At 48.4% G+C, this 15,662-nt stretch overlaps 1 protein-coding gene across 1 annotated transcript in view; it reads left to right on the top strand.

Annotated features, from left to right (window-relative positions):
• The window catches only part of LOC308605428 (polycystin-1-like protein 2), a gene marked incomplete at both ends in the record, with an annotated part of 81,779 nt that overhangs the window by 61,832 nt on the left and 4,285 nt on the right, over positions 1–15,662 (top strand). The window contains 9 exon segments of the mRNA XM_081215450.1: positions 1,260–1,459; positions 2,153–2,370; positions 3,265–3,481; positions 6,924–7,152; positions 8,364–8,472; positions 8,474–8,569; positions 9,748–9,844; positions 12,834–12,971; positions 14,947–15,132. Of these exon segments, the coding sequence (XP_081071576.1) occupies positions 1,260–1,459; positions 2,153–2,370; positions 3,265–3,481; positions 6,924–7,152; positions 8,364–8,472; positions 8,474–8,569; positions 9,748–9,844; positions 12,834–12,971; positions 14,947–15,132 (1,490 nt within the window).

Genomic DNA, 15,662 nt, shown 5'->3' on the forward strand with positions numbered 1-15,662 from the left:
AGCCTCCAAGGGGGAAAAGGTCTGAATCAGAGAGACTTGGACCCCAACAGAGGTATAACACAGACGTGGGCACGGATCACAAAGTCCCACACGCCTGCTGTTGACTTGCCGCGTGACCTTGGATATGTCACCGCACCTCTCCAGGTCTCAGCTTCCGCATCTGAAAGATGACGAGTTCAATGTGCCTGCCCCATAGGGGGTCCCAGGTCCCATGAAACGATGTAGTAATGTGCTTGGCACACTATGCGGCTCACACTAAGTACTCAATTACAGAAGCAGGTATTATCTCCGAGTGCATCAGCACATGTGATGCCTAGAAACTCGGCAAGGAGCTCTCTGAAGGCAAGAGCTCCTCATCCCTCCCGTGAATCCCTGGTGCCCAGCAGAGAGCCTGGGACACAGCACCAGGGGCATCAAATATTTGTTGAATAAGATGAATAACATGGACAATTACGTTGTTGGCAACCGACCTCTCTCTTTCTGCACCTTTATTCTGAGTCCAGGCCACCGGAACACCCCCGAGTGACAAAGCATTGTACAATCCTGGAGGGTTCTGGCATTGACCAATCAGGACAGGCGGCAGCTGGGAATCTCTACTCTAGATACTCTTAGCAGAATCTGGGCCTTTAAATAGCTCCTGTGGTTAAACTACATTCTACTCATAGGGAAATAATACAGATTCTTTAGGAGAATGTGGTGCCACTTTCAGAAACCCTGTCTCACAATTTTTATTCTCCCAAACTGAGTCTGAACCCAAAGCCTGGGATTTTTAACCACTATTCCCTAATGCCCTAATTATAACAAAACAAATAATATTAGAGTTATATATTATTATTTTAAAATTATAACAAAAATTATTGCTAACACTGATGAACACTCACCTATATGCCAGCTACTTTGCCAAATGCTTTATAAAGATTATTGTTTTTAATCCTTTCAGCAATCCAGTGAGGCAGGTTCTGTTATTACCCCCATTTTACAGATGAGTAAACTGAGGTACAAAGAGTAAAGTAACTTGCCTGAGGTCACACAGTAGTAAGAGGGCTGTCTAGGGTTCCAACCACTCTGTCCAGAGTCCCCATCATTAACTTGAAGTGATGCTACTATGATGCTGTATTTCTTCTATAAAAGAAAAAAACAGATGATGAATTTTAGAAACAAATCCCTCCCTCTCATCCCAGGATTGCTCCAAAGAGACTAGGCTTCTCCCAATCCCTGTCTCCCTAAATGCCTGTCCCTCTCCCCCGGCCTGTCCACAGCCACCTGTTTTTCATGAAGACCTCCACAGGCCTCCAGGATGGCCACATTTGGTACTCCACCTTCAGCAGCTCAGCTTGGAGCAACTTCCCCCATGCCCACCAGGTGTCCTGCTGCTTCTCACTGTTCCTCTGCACCATACTGACCACCATCATGTTCTGGGGCGTCCCCAAGGACCCAGCTGAGCAAAAGATGGACTTGGGTAACTCCCACTGTCATGGCGATCAGGGCTAGTGGCTGGTGGACATGAACTGTCACTGCCCCAGAAATGCCTTGCAATTCCAGAGGTCCCAAGACCACCCTCAGGTTCAATAATTCATTAGAAGGATTCACAGTAGTCAGAAAGGCCATTATACTCATAATTATTAGAGAAAGGATACAGATCAAAATCAGGAAAGGGAAGAGGCACGTGGGGCAGGGTCCATGGGAGACCAAGCACGGAGCTTCCAGTTATGACCTCCCAGTGGAGTCTGGACAGCGCTCACTCCTCCTGACAATGATGTATGACAACATGCATGGAATAATGCCAAACAGGGATGCTCACCCGAGCCTTGGTGTCCAAAGTTTTTACTGGGGCACGTTCACATAGACATGGCTGACCCCAGTATGGCTGACCTCAGCCTCCAGCCCCTCCAGAGGTTGAGGTGATACGGTGCAACCAAGGCCCCCACCATAAATCACACTGTTAGCATAGACTATATGGAGTGGCCCAAGACCCCAGGTAAACAAAGGCATACCCACCAGGCAGGACAGCCCAAGGGCTTAGTGGTCACCTCCCAGGAGCCACTCAAGGGGCAGACCTCTCTTTGGGCAAGGTTAACCCTCACTGCACAGCCACCTTCTGGAAGGGGTGGAGGGGACTCTCCCCTTGACCCCTTCCCTCCATCTGCCCCAGGTAAAATCGAATTCACTTGGCAGGAAGTGATGATTGGGCTGGAGAGCTCACTCCTCATGTTTCCCATCAACCTCCTGATTGTTCAGATTGTTTGGAACACCCATCCTTGGGTAACCAAGGAGCAGAATGCTGGGAAACGGGATGGGGGGCCCCTCAGCCTGGCCCCCTCACCACAGCCTGTGGAGGATGGTCTTCTGACACCTGAAGCAGTGACCAAGGCAGGTCCTCAACCTTGGCAGTGTGGGGAGCTCTAGCCTGGGCAGAAGGGGGTGGGGACTGGGGTTTGAGGCCTACAACCCACGTTGCCAGACAGCATCAGTCATTAAGATTCGTCAACTGCGTACACATGCACATACACATATGTGCACACAGTACACACATATACCTACACATGCATGCATACACACATGCCACATGTGCACACATTCAGCATGCACACACAGCTACAAACATGTACACATGTGCATGTGTACACACATATACACATATATCTGCACAGTGTACACATGTACACATACACACACACCTACACATGAATGCATACACAAATGCCATGTGTACACATCCACAGACATATACCCCACACCTACATGTACATGTGTGCACATGTACACACATATGCATACCTGAAAACACACCTGCACACACCTGCACACATACATGTACACATAGGTGCACACATGCCACATGTGCATGCTTACATGCACGTACACACAGGCACATATATTCACGCAAACACCTACAACATATACACACACGCAAACACATTTTTGCATACCTACTATGTACAAAATATTGTACTTTCAAACAGATTGCAGGCTGGAAGCACACAGAAAGAATTCCCTCTGCATTCATGCACACGTTAAGCATTTATTGAGCACCTACTGTGTTCCACACTTCAAGGAATACAGCCTGGAATGTATCAGTTGAAATCCTAGAAGAGGGATTTTTATGGGGGACAAAACAGAAGCTCAGGGTGGCCCAGCGTCATGTCTCAGTAGGCAGAGCTGGGATTCAGACCCAGATTGTCCAGCCCCAGGGCGAGTGCTCTTGACCACTCTGCTGCCCCCTCACCTGTAGCTCACGTCCCCTTCCCCCTGGGTGACTTGCAGGATTTGTGGAGACTCGTCAGCTCCTTGTTCAAAGCTCTGAAGGTGCCACCCCCTTGCTCGGGCTGGGACTTCGCGAACTCAATGGACATCAACCAACTGCTGGCCTTGGTGGAAGACGTCATCTGTCAGCAGAACAAAGCAGGGCAGGTGTTCTGGAAGGAAGCCAGCCAGACAGGGAGCCCTTTAACACTCACTCTTGGGTTTGTACAAGTGAAAAGTGAGTCCTAAAATTTCTGGGCCGTTGGAGCCAGGTGGATGCAGGACCGAGGGCCACGTCTGTCTCACTATCACGAGGGAGTCAAGAGGTCCTACCGGGGGGTCTCCCTCACCAGCCTCCACTCCAACCACTCGCCACCGCCTCCCGCGCAGTACCACAGGCATCCTGCTCTCCACACAACGCCAAGCTGCCTTCCCACTAAGGCCTGCACACATGCTTGTCCTCTGATCTAGAATGTTCTTTCTCCTCTCTTCACTTGACCAATGCCTACTCAGACTTTATTCTTGGCTGATGTGTCCCTTCCTCAGGGGAGCAACCCAACCTCCAAGCCCACAACAGGGTCTCCAACCATGTGCTCTTTAGCCCCTAAGCGTCTCTTGCACTGCTTTCACGTTGCTTGCTGCCAAATCATGAATTGTGTGAAGAGCTGCACATATGTATTGCACATTATTCTGGCTTGAACTAGTCTTTCTGGCTCTGCTCTTGCCCCTTTCCTTTCCATCTTCCACCCAGATCGCTGCCTCCAGTGTTTAGATCAGGTTGTCCAATAGAACTTCCCACAGTGACAGAAATGGTCTATATCTGCACTGACCAATATGGCAGCCACTGGCCACATGTAGCTATTGACACTTGAAATGTAGCTAGTGTGACTAGGGAACTAAATTTTTTATTTTAATTTTAAATTTTATAAATAAGTTTATTAAAAAAAACTAAACCATATATATCTTCCCGTAAAAACCTGTTCCTCTTCCTTGTTATTCCTATGAAATACTAAAAATTCAGAATCACCTTCTCTTTCTCCTGCAACCCTCACTTGCAATTAATACACACCTTTGAAAATATCTTTTGAGGGACTTCCCTGGTGGTGCAGTGGATTAGACTCTGCACTCCCAACTCAGAGGGCCGGGGTTCAATCTCTGGTCAGGGCACTAGAAAAAAAAAAACTTTTAAATTTTAAAAAGTCACATGTGGCAAGTGGCTGCCATATTGGATGGTGTGGGTTAAGAATGCTGCCATTTTTAAAACACAAGGCTGGTCACAGTCTAAACCTTGTTTAGAATATAAACATGGGGTCTATAGATTAGGGAGTTTGAATTCATAACTCTTGGCTCCACCTCTGATACAGTGAATTAAATTTTCTAAGGTGAAGCCAGGAATCTGCATTTTTTACCAGTCACTTTTGTGACTATTATGCACACTGAATGTTGAGAGCCACCGTCCTCAAGACCAGGTCCCAAGTCCTTACTGTAGCACTCCCTCCTGGCCAGGCCTATGCTGACCCCATGGTCAGCCCTACTTTGACCCCCGTGTTCCAGCCACTCTGGAGGATTAGCCCTGAAGAGCTGGGCTTGGGCTGCCCATGAAGGTCGTCCCTGCAGTAGCTGGACACTTGGCCCTGTTTGGGGTCTTTGGGGTTTGGGGGACTTTGGCATTCACAGCATGGGCCTTAGAACAAGGGCTCTGGAGTTGGCCAGACCTGGGGCTCTCCCAGATGCAAAAGCAGCTGTGCAACTTTGGACAGTTGTTTAACCTCTCTGAGATTATTTCCTCCCCCCTATAAAATGGAAGCGCTGATCCACCCAGCTCCTTGGCTTGTTTTGAGGACTGAATGAGATCATACGACACATGAAGCACTTAGACCCAAGTCTGACACAAAGCAAGGATTCAGTAAGTGTTTATGATTGCAAATGATGGTATCTTCCGGAAACATTGCCGGAATGCTTACAACACAAAGGCTGTTGATGCTGGAACCATTAGCTGTGGCTTCAGTGAGGGAGGCCCAGGAGGGAGGGGGAGGTAGGAGGCCTGAGTCAGAGGGAGTCAGAGCCAATGTTGCCAGGTCTTTACCAACATCGGGTCTGAGCCACAGCCTTCTCCACATCACTTGTTATTTTCTCATTCACTTCTCACTGGTGACTGGGGAGGGGTCCTGGGGTCAGGGTGCTCCATTTTGCCATGTTCTATATCCAGTTTCACGCACCCCTTGTGAAGATGCACACTGGTCCAGACCTGGGCCCTTCCTGTCCCAAGAGAATGTGCCCCTGGGCACCGGCCTCCCAGCTCAGGCTCCAGGGACCCAGGCCTGGTTCCACCTGGAGAGTCCAAGCTTCCCTTAGAAGGCTTGGGGAATAATGAAAAGATTCAAATTTGTTTTTTTCTTGCAATTAATATGTATTACCTCTGTAATTTAAAACAAAAAAACACCTTTTTTTTTAGTTTTGTTTTTTTGTTTTAAATATCAATTAAAAAAAATAAATTTATTTATTTATTTATTTTTGGCTGCGTTGGGTCTTCATTGCTACGCGTGGGCTTTCTCTAGTTGCAGCGGGCGGGGGCTACTCTTCATTGCGGTGCACGGGCTTCTCATTCTGGTGTCTTCTCTTGTTGCGGAGCACAGGCTCTAGGCCTGTGGACTTCAGTACTTGAGTCTCACGGGCTCTAGAGAGCAGTCTCAGTATTTGTGGTGCACGGGCTTAGCTGCTCTGCGGCATGTGGGATCTTCCCAGACCAGGGCTCGAACCTGTGTCCCCTGCACTGGCAGGTGGATTCGTAACCACTGCGCCACCAGGGAAGCCCAACACCTTTGTTTTTAAAAAAAAAAAAAAAAACTTAAGGAAACTGAAATTTGAACAAACGAACTGTAGAAAAACATTCAGAGATAACGGGGAGAAACTTCTCCACTGACTGGTTGTTTCACGCTATTAAGGGACTATCATTATTGTTTTAAAAATTGATAATGACACATTGTGGTTTTGTTTTTAAAAGGAGTCCTCTTCTTCCATAGGAGCATATTAAAATATTTAGTGTCAGGACATTGGGGCTTGGAATTTACTTCAAAATAATCCACATGGAGAGGGTGGGTGGGGTGCAGGCGAAACAGGACTGGTAATAGGATGAGGTGATAATTTTGAGCAATGGGTATAGGTTCATCTCATCATTCTCTTTACTTTTGTAATTTAAATTTTTTCATAATAAAAAGTTAAAAAGAAAAGATTAAGACTTATACCATCTTTGGCAACAGGCAAACTTGGGTTCAAATTCAAATCTTGTACGTATTAAAATATTTGCTGATGAGAGACATTATGTCTAGGATATGCTTAAGGTACTGCAGAAAAAAAAAATTGGAGGGCTGAGGCGAGACAATTTTGGCAAAATGTGGGTAATTGCTGCAGGAGGGCAATGGGTATACTATTCCTGTCTCTTCTACGTGTAAGGAAATTTTGAAAATGCCCTTGATAAAAGACTAAAAGCGAAACATTCAAATCCTAACTGACCATATGAGCCAAGTATCCCATCTTTCTGATCCTCAGATTCCTCATGGTTTGGCACACAGTAAGCGATCGATACAAGAAAGCCATTACTAACACTCCTGTTTCTATTGCACGCGGTCTGCTCTGTCACTCAGCACCAGCTGATGCTCTTTCTCTCCCTGGTCCTCCAGAAAAAATGCAGTGCCCCAGGCCCAAGGTGGGCCCAAGAGACGCTGGGAAGGACAGTGCCTACAGGCAGTGTCTCTACCTTCAGCTGGAGCACCTAGAGCAAGAGCTGCTGTTGCTGGAGCCCCAGGGCTTTTCCCAAGTCCAGAGCCACACCCAGGCGCTGGGGCAGCTGCAGACCCTGAAGGGCTGCCTGGGGGGGCAGCCCGGAACCCTGCCCCCAGCACATTCGAGGTAATACACTCCCTTGGGTGCTCCCAGCCTGGGGCCTGCAGGGAGAGCGCATCCCGGTACCTCGGTACCTCGGAAGGTTATTCATCCAGATCTCCCCAAGAAGCAGTGATTATGGACTGCACAAATTCAGGGAAGAGGACTTTGAACAGGGTGATTTTGCTAGATGACGATTAGAGCCCTTTGTACAGCACTTTACAGTTTATAACCATTTTCACGTGGGTGTTTCCTAGCTGCACACTCTTGGACAAGCTCCTCATCCTCTCTGAGCCATAGTTTCCTTATCTGTAACATGGGAATGATAATGCCTGTCTCCTGGTTCAAACCTAAGAATTTCAAAGGGCCTGGTCCATGAAGAGCAGCCTGTGGGCTAAGCATGGAAGGGCCTGGAGACCAAAGTCCTCTCCAGGGTCCCATTGTCACTGCTGGCATAGCAAACATTTTGTTTACCAAACATTTGCTTTCATCTCCATGTGAACTGCCTTCCTCCCCTTTGAGGTCCCAAACCCTTACCCCCTTTTTCTCTGAGATGCCACATAACCCTCAGTTGCCTAACTTGTCCTTGAGCCTTATATTCTTCTGGAGCCCCTATACATATGTAATTAAATTTTTTTTTCTCCTGTTAATCTCTCTCGTGTTAATTTAGACCAGACAGAAGACTCTAGAAAGGGTAGAGGGAAATTTTTTTTCTTCCCCAACAATAGCACCATAATTCAGTGAAAAAATGACCATTTTTTGAGATGTATTCTAAAATAATTGGTGACGATTTTATATTATGTATGAAATTTATTTTTAAATATTCCAGAAAAAAAAAGAAAGCATGTGGGGATAGATGATACACATTTGACAAGGAGGTGATGGTTGTTGAAAGTAGTTGATGAGGGTTCACTGTACTCACTGATTTCCGTATAATGGGGAATTTTCATAATAAAAACTTAAGTACCAGCCTTCTAGGCTTGCCATGAGGAATAACAGAGAAAACCTGTATAAAGCAGTTTGCATGGGGACTGGCTCCTAGTAAGCACTGAATAAAGGTGACCTGAATAGAATATATATATGTGTACCGGATAGAATACAGAATAGGATAGAGGAGAATACTGAGGGTCTGAGGGGTCAAGGAGCTTGGCCAAGGTCACGCAGCTGGTAGGGTTGGGGCAGGGTTTGAACTGGAGCCCAAATGGTGCCGCCCTGATTATACCCATCCTCTCTTGCAGCTCCCTGCAGGCGAGCAAGCCCCCTCGAGGACTCCCCTGGTGGTGTGTCCTGGTGGGCTGGCTCCTGGTGGCAGCCACCAGCGGAATGGCAGCCTTCTTCACCATGCTCTTATGGCCTGCACTACGGGTGGGCCAGCCCCCTCAAGTGGCTCATCTCCATGGCCGTCTCCTTCGTGGAGAGTGTGTTTGTCACCCAGCCCCTGAAGGTCAGGACCCCTGTGTGGCTGCCCTCCTGCCCTCCTTCCCTCTGCCCATGAGTTCCCTCCTGCCAGCTGCCCAGTTCTTAGGCTTCAGCAATTCCTTCATCTATTCAACCTATTCATTCAACAAACCCACGTGGAGCACCACTTCTGGGTGGACCTGGGGCAGGAAGGCAATTACCAGGATAACCCACGCTCCCTCAGGGCCAGAGGCTGACATTTCATCATCACAATCACCCTTAGGAGGGGCCTCACCTCCATTTTACAGATGAGAAAACCTGAGGTTAAGAGGATAAGGTCACAAAAAAATCTTGCCCTTACGCCACATGTATAAATAGGAATGATATCATATTTCCTCAGGTCTAGGATGCTTTTGATTGTGAGATGGGCCAGCAACTTACACAAATTTTACCTTCAGAAAAAAAACCACCAAGCCATTAAATGTGTGCATGAACTGGAAATACGTTCCTATTTCTGAAAATGTAAAATTACATAAGAGAGCAGTGAGAGTCAAAGAGACCCTGAGCCCGGCCTGGAAGGAGCCAGGCAGTAGGAACACTGTCGGGGGAGCTGCACAAGTGAGGGAATATTTAGAGAAAATCCTTCCATCTACGAGGCATCACAGAATCCCCCACCCTCATTCTGCCCTGAACTGCCTTCATCAGAGACTTAAACAGCCCCTGACACCTCCCCCAATCTAGTCGGAGGATATTAAGAACAGAGTCCTGAACCTTTTTGTTCCCCAGTCAAACCACAGAATCCTACTGTGCTTGTGCACTGAAGGTGCAGAGAGAATGTAATGGAAGGAATTACTTAACACAGAAAGGAAGGGAGGGAGGGAAGAAGGGAGGAGGCAGGTGTAAGCAGCTATGCTAGTGAGTCACCAGGCTGAGGGGCAAGAGAAAGGCCGAGCAGCAGAAGACCAGCAGGTGGGAGGGCTCGGAGAATGCCGGAAGCAGCGTGAGTTCAAGGATTTGCCTGTCTCTGCCTGGTTGGTGGCCAGGCACGCAAGCCCTGCCCCTGACCCTTTATGACCACGTCCCCTCTCTGCAGAGTATGGCTTCCCCAGAGCATGGCTCCTGCACCCAGGACACAAGTGTGGCTCCCGTTCCACCCAAGCTCAGACCAGGAATTGATAGGGAGTTTCCAACCCAGGCTTGGGGTTCACAGTGGGTGTTTTCCAGGTGCTGGGGTTTGCTGCTTTCTTTGCGCTGGTGTTGAAGACAGTAGAGGATGAGGAGGAGCCTGTGGCCCCCCTCCTGGGATGCGTCTCTGGCCCAGGTAATGGTGTCCGGGTGCAGGCAGGGCTCTGGAACCTGACAAGGCTGAGAAAGCCCCGTGGAGCCCAGACACTGGGTGGTCCCGGCCTCAGACCTTCGCTCCCCATCAGCCTTCACCCTGACTATTGAAGCACCCCCAATCCATCCAGGGATAAGTGACTCCTCCTCTGTCTCTTGGGCAACCTGTTCCTCCCCTTTCCGAGCCCTTCTCTCTGACACCTAAGCATGAAGAGGCACCATGGGGTCCAGTTCTGCAAGGGCCATCATCCTCTGTGTAATCCCAAGCAAGCAGCTTTCTTCCCCAGGGCTCAGGTCATTAGACAACCAAACAACAAGGAGCTTGTGTGGGTGAGGGGTGTGAGGGAGCTATAATTAGGGTTCTAAGACAAAGGTCTGCAAACAACAGCCAGGGGGCCAAATCTAGCCCAGCGCCTGTTTTTGTAAACAGTTTTAGTGGAACACAGCCATGCTGGCTGGTCAGAGGAGCCCATGACCAGCCCTCTTCCCCCCAACCTGATTTCTCACTTCCCAGCCAAAACTCCTGAGAGTGTCTCCAATAAGAAAATTACAAAAAACAAACAAGCAAACAGAACAGATTCAACACTCGAATAGTCTATACAGAGAGTTTGACTTTCAGGGAAAGTAAAACAGGAACAAACGAAAGCCCACATCCCTACCTCATCATGCAGTGTGGTGACCTCCCCATGGGACTGTATTCTTCTGCCTTACAATACGGATTTGGCTTTCTAGATCCAAAAAGTCCATTAAAACCATCTTCCCAAGTCATAAGAGTAATTTTTCTCCAAAGAGACGACAGCCTCCTGACCAATCAAATATTCATTCAGTAATTCCTTTGGGAATTATCCAGGGAGTACTTTCTGTGTGCCAGGCAGTACAATGGCTTCGGAACATGATTTACATAAAATCCAGTCATTGTAAGTGTATAATTCCTGATTTTAGTAAACTTATAGAGTCGTGCAACTATCACAATTCAGATTTAGAACAGCTGTTTGAAACTTACCCCCAAAACTTTTTGGAACTTACCCCCAAAAGTTCCCTCTTGCCCATTTGAAGTCAATCCCCACTCTCAGCCTCAGCCCTGGCAACACAGCACTGACTGGATGGAACAGGTTGCTGCTCTTGGAATGAACAGCCCATCTGGGAAGACACATTAAACAAGTAAATGCACAAAACGACTTGTAAGAGAGAATGAGGGGGTAGAATAAGAGGGTGGCTCCTAGAGGATGGGAGAGGGAGGGTCTGGACACTGGGCATGTGCAAAGGCCCTGAGGTGGGACAAGAGCTTGTCATTTTATAGCAATTATTGACAGGGTGGCCAGAGCATGGGGAGCTGTGTGTGCATGGAAGGAATGCTTCAAGATGAGGGCAGAGAGGTGGATGGGGAGCAGGTCATACAGGGCCCTGTAGGGCCTGGGGCAATGCCGGGGGTTTGGAGTGTTTTAAATAGGAGAGCAGCATGATCGGATTTGTGATTTTGTGACTGCTCTTGGAGACCAGAGGTACTGGGCCAAAAGTAGGAGTGCGGAGGCCAGTAGGAAGACTACTGAAATGGTCCAGACTAGAGATGGCATGCATTAGCAGTGGGGGTGGACAGAGGGGCATGGATCCAAAGGATAGTTGGGTCAATATACCCCTATCAGACTGGCTAAAAATAGTGATAACACCAAATGCTGACAAGGATGCAGAGAAACTGGAGCATTCATACGTTGCTGGTGGGAATGTAAAATGGTACAGCCATTCTGGAAAAGTTTGGCAGTTCCTTTCAAAACTAAAAATGGGCTTACCGTACACCCCAGAAATTACACTCCTGGGCATTTATCCCAGAGAAATGAAGAATTATTTTCATAGAGGAACTTGTACACAAATGTTCACAGAAGCTTTATTTGTAACAGTCAAAAGATATTTAGCCACTCCTAGGAATCTACCCAGGAGAAATGAAAATATATGTCCACACAACACATTCATAGCAACATTATTCTTAATAGACCAAACTAGGAGTAATCCAAATGTCCATCAACAGGTGAATGGATAAACAAAAGGTAGTATGTCCGTACAATGGAATATTACTCAACAATAAAAAGAAAGTAACTACAGGGAATTCCCTGGCGGTCCATTGGTTAGGACTCTGCGCTTCCACTGCAGGGGGCCCAGGTCTGATCCCTGGTCAGGGAACTAAGGTTCTGCAAGCCACGTGGCATGGGAGAAAAAAAAAAAAAAAAGAAAGGAAAAGAAAAAGAAACTAACTACTAATATACACAACATGGACAAACACCAAACCATTGTGCTAAGTGAAAGATGCCAGATACAAGAAACTATGTACATATGATTCTGTTTATATGACAAGTCCAGAAAAAAAAATCTATGAAGACAGAAAGAAAATTAATGGGGCTAAGGGTGGGGATAGAGTGGGAGTAGAGACCAATTTTAGGGACATGAGGAAACCTTTAGGGGTGACAGAAATGTTCTAAAACTAGGTTGTGGTGATGGTGGCACAACTCTACAAATTTACTAAAATCACTGAATTGCAGGCTTCCAACGGGTGAAAATTATGAACATTATAGGTCAATAAGGTGGTTTGAAAAAGAAGATACTTGGAATTACATATAACAGGACTTTGAGATATTAGTTACCTTCATCCTTCCATCCTTCCAAGTTTTGGGAGCATTGGGATCCATCTTAGAGTTCAGGAACACAGAAGGACAGCATCCAGGAATCAGCAAGACTTCAGGTGAGAAAGGCATCTGTGCTTTCAGTATGAGGAGAATTCTCCAGCTGGAGAAGAAGGGACGGAATTCTGAGCACTGGGATAGCACGGGCAGAGGCATGGAGGGTAGCGTTGGGAAATGGCTCCCAAGGAGGAGGAACAGTGGATCCCGTTGTACCTGGTGAGGGGAGTCTCTTGGTTGCAAACATACAAGCTGGTTCCACTGCCCATTTGGGGAACTGTCCTTGTGCCCTTGCTTTCACAGACCCCTCTGCCTTGTTCCGAGCACGAAGAAACAGCAGAAGGGACATCTACCAGAAGCCTCTGGCCTCTGATGTTGAGAAGATGAAAACCACTCACCTCAAGGAACAGAAAGCACTTGCCTTAATCAGAGAAATCTTGGGTAGGCAGCCAAGATTACTTATGAGCAACCTTCCCACTCGCTGGTTCTCAACATAGATTTGAGCAGATGTGGTACAATCTCTGACAGGCCCACACTGCTTCTGGGCCCATCGCCCCAGATATCAACTCTCCCTAGCTTCTCCCCTAAACTTAAAATCCTTCCGTGGCTCTTCCAGGCCCCTGGATAACGTCCAAACTCCCTGCTGTGCTCCACCCACCCAGGTCACCTCTCTTGGCCCCTTGTGCCCTAAGCTCCAGTGACACTGCGTCCTGCAGCTCCTGACCCAGGCCCTGTGGCATCTAGTCTGCCTGGAATGTGTGCACCCTCCTCCCTGCCTTTTCCTCTGGTTAATTCCTTTTATTCTTCAATTCTCAGCCCAAAGTCTGTGTCGTCAGAGAGCCTCCTCTGGCCTGCTGACCAGAGGCTTTCAAATCTCACTGTGTGTCTTAGTCTGGGTTCCCCCACAGGCAGATCTGGGCACAAGTAGTTGGTGTGGGAGGCGATCCTGAGAAGCACTGGTAGGAAAAAGTGCAGGAAAGAGGGCTTCCCTGGTGGCGCAGTGGTTGAGAGTCTGCCTGCCAATGCAGGCGACATGGGTTCGAGCCCTGTCCTGGGAAGATCCCACATGCCGCGGAGCTACTAAGCCCGTGTGCTACAACTACTGAGCCTGAGCTCTAGAGCCCGCAAGCCACAACTACTGAGCCCACGTGCCACAACTACTGAAGCCTGCGCGCCTAAAGCCTGTGCTCCACAACGAGAAGCCACGACAATGAGAAGCCCGTGCACCGCAACGAAGAGTAGCCCCCACTCACCACAACTAAAGAAAGCTTGTGCACAACAACAAAGACCCAACACAGCCAAAAATAAATAAATAAATTTATTTTAAAAAAAAAAGTGCAGGAAAGAGATGGAAGCCGATGGAAGGCGGTTGGTGAGTGGGTTCCATGTGGGCAACTGGGGCTCAGTCCTGCTGAGACCTCGGGAGGGGCGAGCATAGTATGTACCCCCTAGTTGCCACCCACCAGGTCACTGGTGAGGCCTACTTCCGAAGAGGGCGCTGACTCTGCCGCAGCCCTGGCCTGCCCTCCCACGGGGAGCCCATGTGGCCAAACCACAGAGTGGAGGAGCTTGCATAGGAGCTGCATGTACAGAATGAAGCACAAGACAGATGTGGGCAGAACCCCAACAAGTCATCTTGGTGCCAGAATGCAGATTCCCAGGCCCTGGGCCCAGAGATTCTGGTTCAGTAACATTCTGCATCCCCCAACATGATTCTGATGTCGGGCCTCCTAAACTAAATCTTTGTACCTAATGGGCCCTTAGGTCACACTCACCTGTCTACAGGTTCCCTGCTCCATGAGGGCAGGGAACACGTCTGTCATCTTTATTGCTCTATCCTCAGCACTGCAACATGGCAGAGCCTCATTTTTTTTTTTTTTTTGGCCACACCATGCAGCATGTGGGACCTTAGTTCTCCAACCAGGGATTGAACCCCTGCCTCCTACAGTGGATGCTCCGAGACCTAACCACTGGACCGCCAGGGAACTCCCCAGAGCCCCATTTAAAAAAAATTCTTTTTAAGAAACATTCATACAGCACGAAGTCTGTTCAGGCACTATTTTAAGTGCTTTATAAATATTAATTTGTTGACTCCCTCATCACAACCCTGTGTGACAGAATTATCCCCATTTCACAGATGAGGAGAGTAAGGCACAGAGGGGTTAAGTCACTTGTGAAGGGCTCATGGATAGGAAGTGGCAGAGCTGGGATTTGAACCCAGGCAGGAGGCTCATGGCCTGTGAACTTTACTTCTTTCTGCTGTCCCTATAAGGACTGATTCCTTTGTCACCAGAGAGGCGAGTGGCTGGTCTACAAGACCTCAACTATTCTGAGCCATGTGCCTTTCCAGTTCCTGCCCTGGACTTGGTAGGAGCTGGGGCCTCTGCCTGACCAGGGGCTGTGCCCCCCTTCCCAGCGCACCTGGGATCCCTGTGGATGCTGCTGCTGGTGGCCTACGGGCAGGGGGACCCCAGCGCCTACCACTTCAACAGACACCTTGGGCACAGCTTCACCCGAGGCTTTTCAGCCGTGCTAGACTTTCAGGACTTCTTCACATGGGCCAACACCACCCTCATGAGCAACCTGGACAGTCATCACCCAGGTACCGTCCACCCACCCCAGGACGTGGGTCAGCTCCTTTCTGGGAACAGCTGTGGGTCACTGTCAACTTCAGCCTTACAGAGAACCAATAACCACAGAGCCATATGCTTTGAAGGAGAGACCCTCTGAGGGTCCCTAGCCCTCCCTGGATGCAGAGTGGAGAACCTCCTTCTTAGATAACTGAGCAGGAATTGGCCAGGCAGAAGGGACAACATGAGAAAAGGCAAGCCTGAAACACCGAGGCACTATACTTCCTGGAACTACAGAGCGTTGAGTGCGACTTCAGTGTACGGTAGGCGTTGAGGACCCACGAAAAGCAGAGCAGGAGAGAGGAACAGGGGCCAGATCATGAAGGCTCTGGAAGCTCATAGTTTATGCTTAAGGAAGTGAGGAGCCATTGACAGCTTCTCGGTGAGGCAGTAACGTAATCACATCTGTGGTATAAAGCTGCATTGGAAGTTGGAGTTGAGGGTGGGCAAGTTAGGATGCTGGGCAAAAATGATGCGACTGATGTAGGGATGAGGGCAGAGG

Source organism: Mesoplodon bidens (assembly GCF_964165515.1).
Source record: "Mesoplodon bidens genome assembly, chromosome: 18".
Lineage (NCBI taxonomy): Eukaryota > Metazoa > Chordata > Mammalia > Artiodactyla > Ziphiidae > Mesoplodon > Mesoplodon bidens.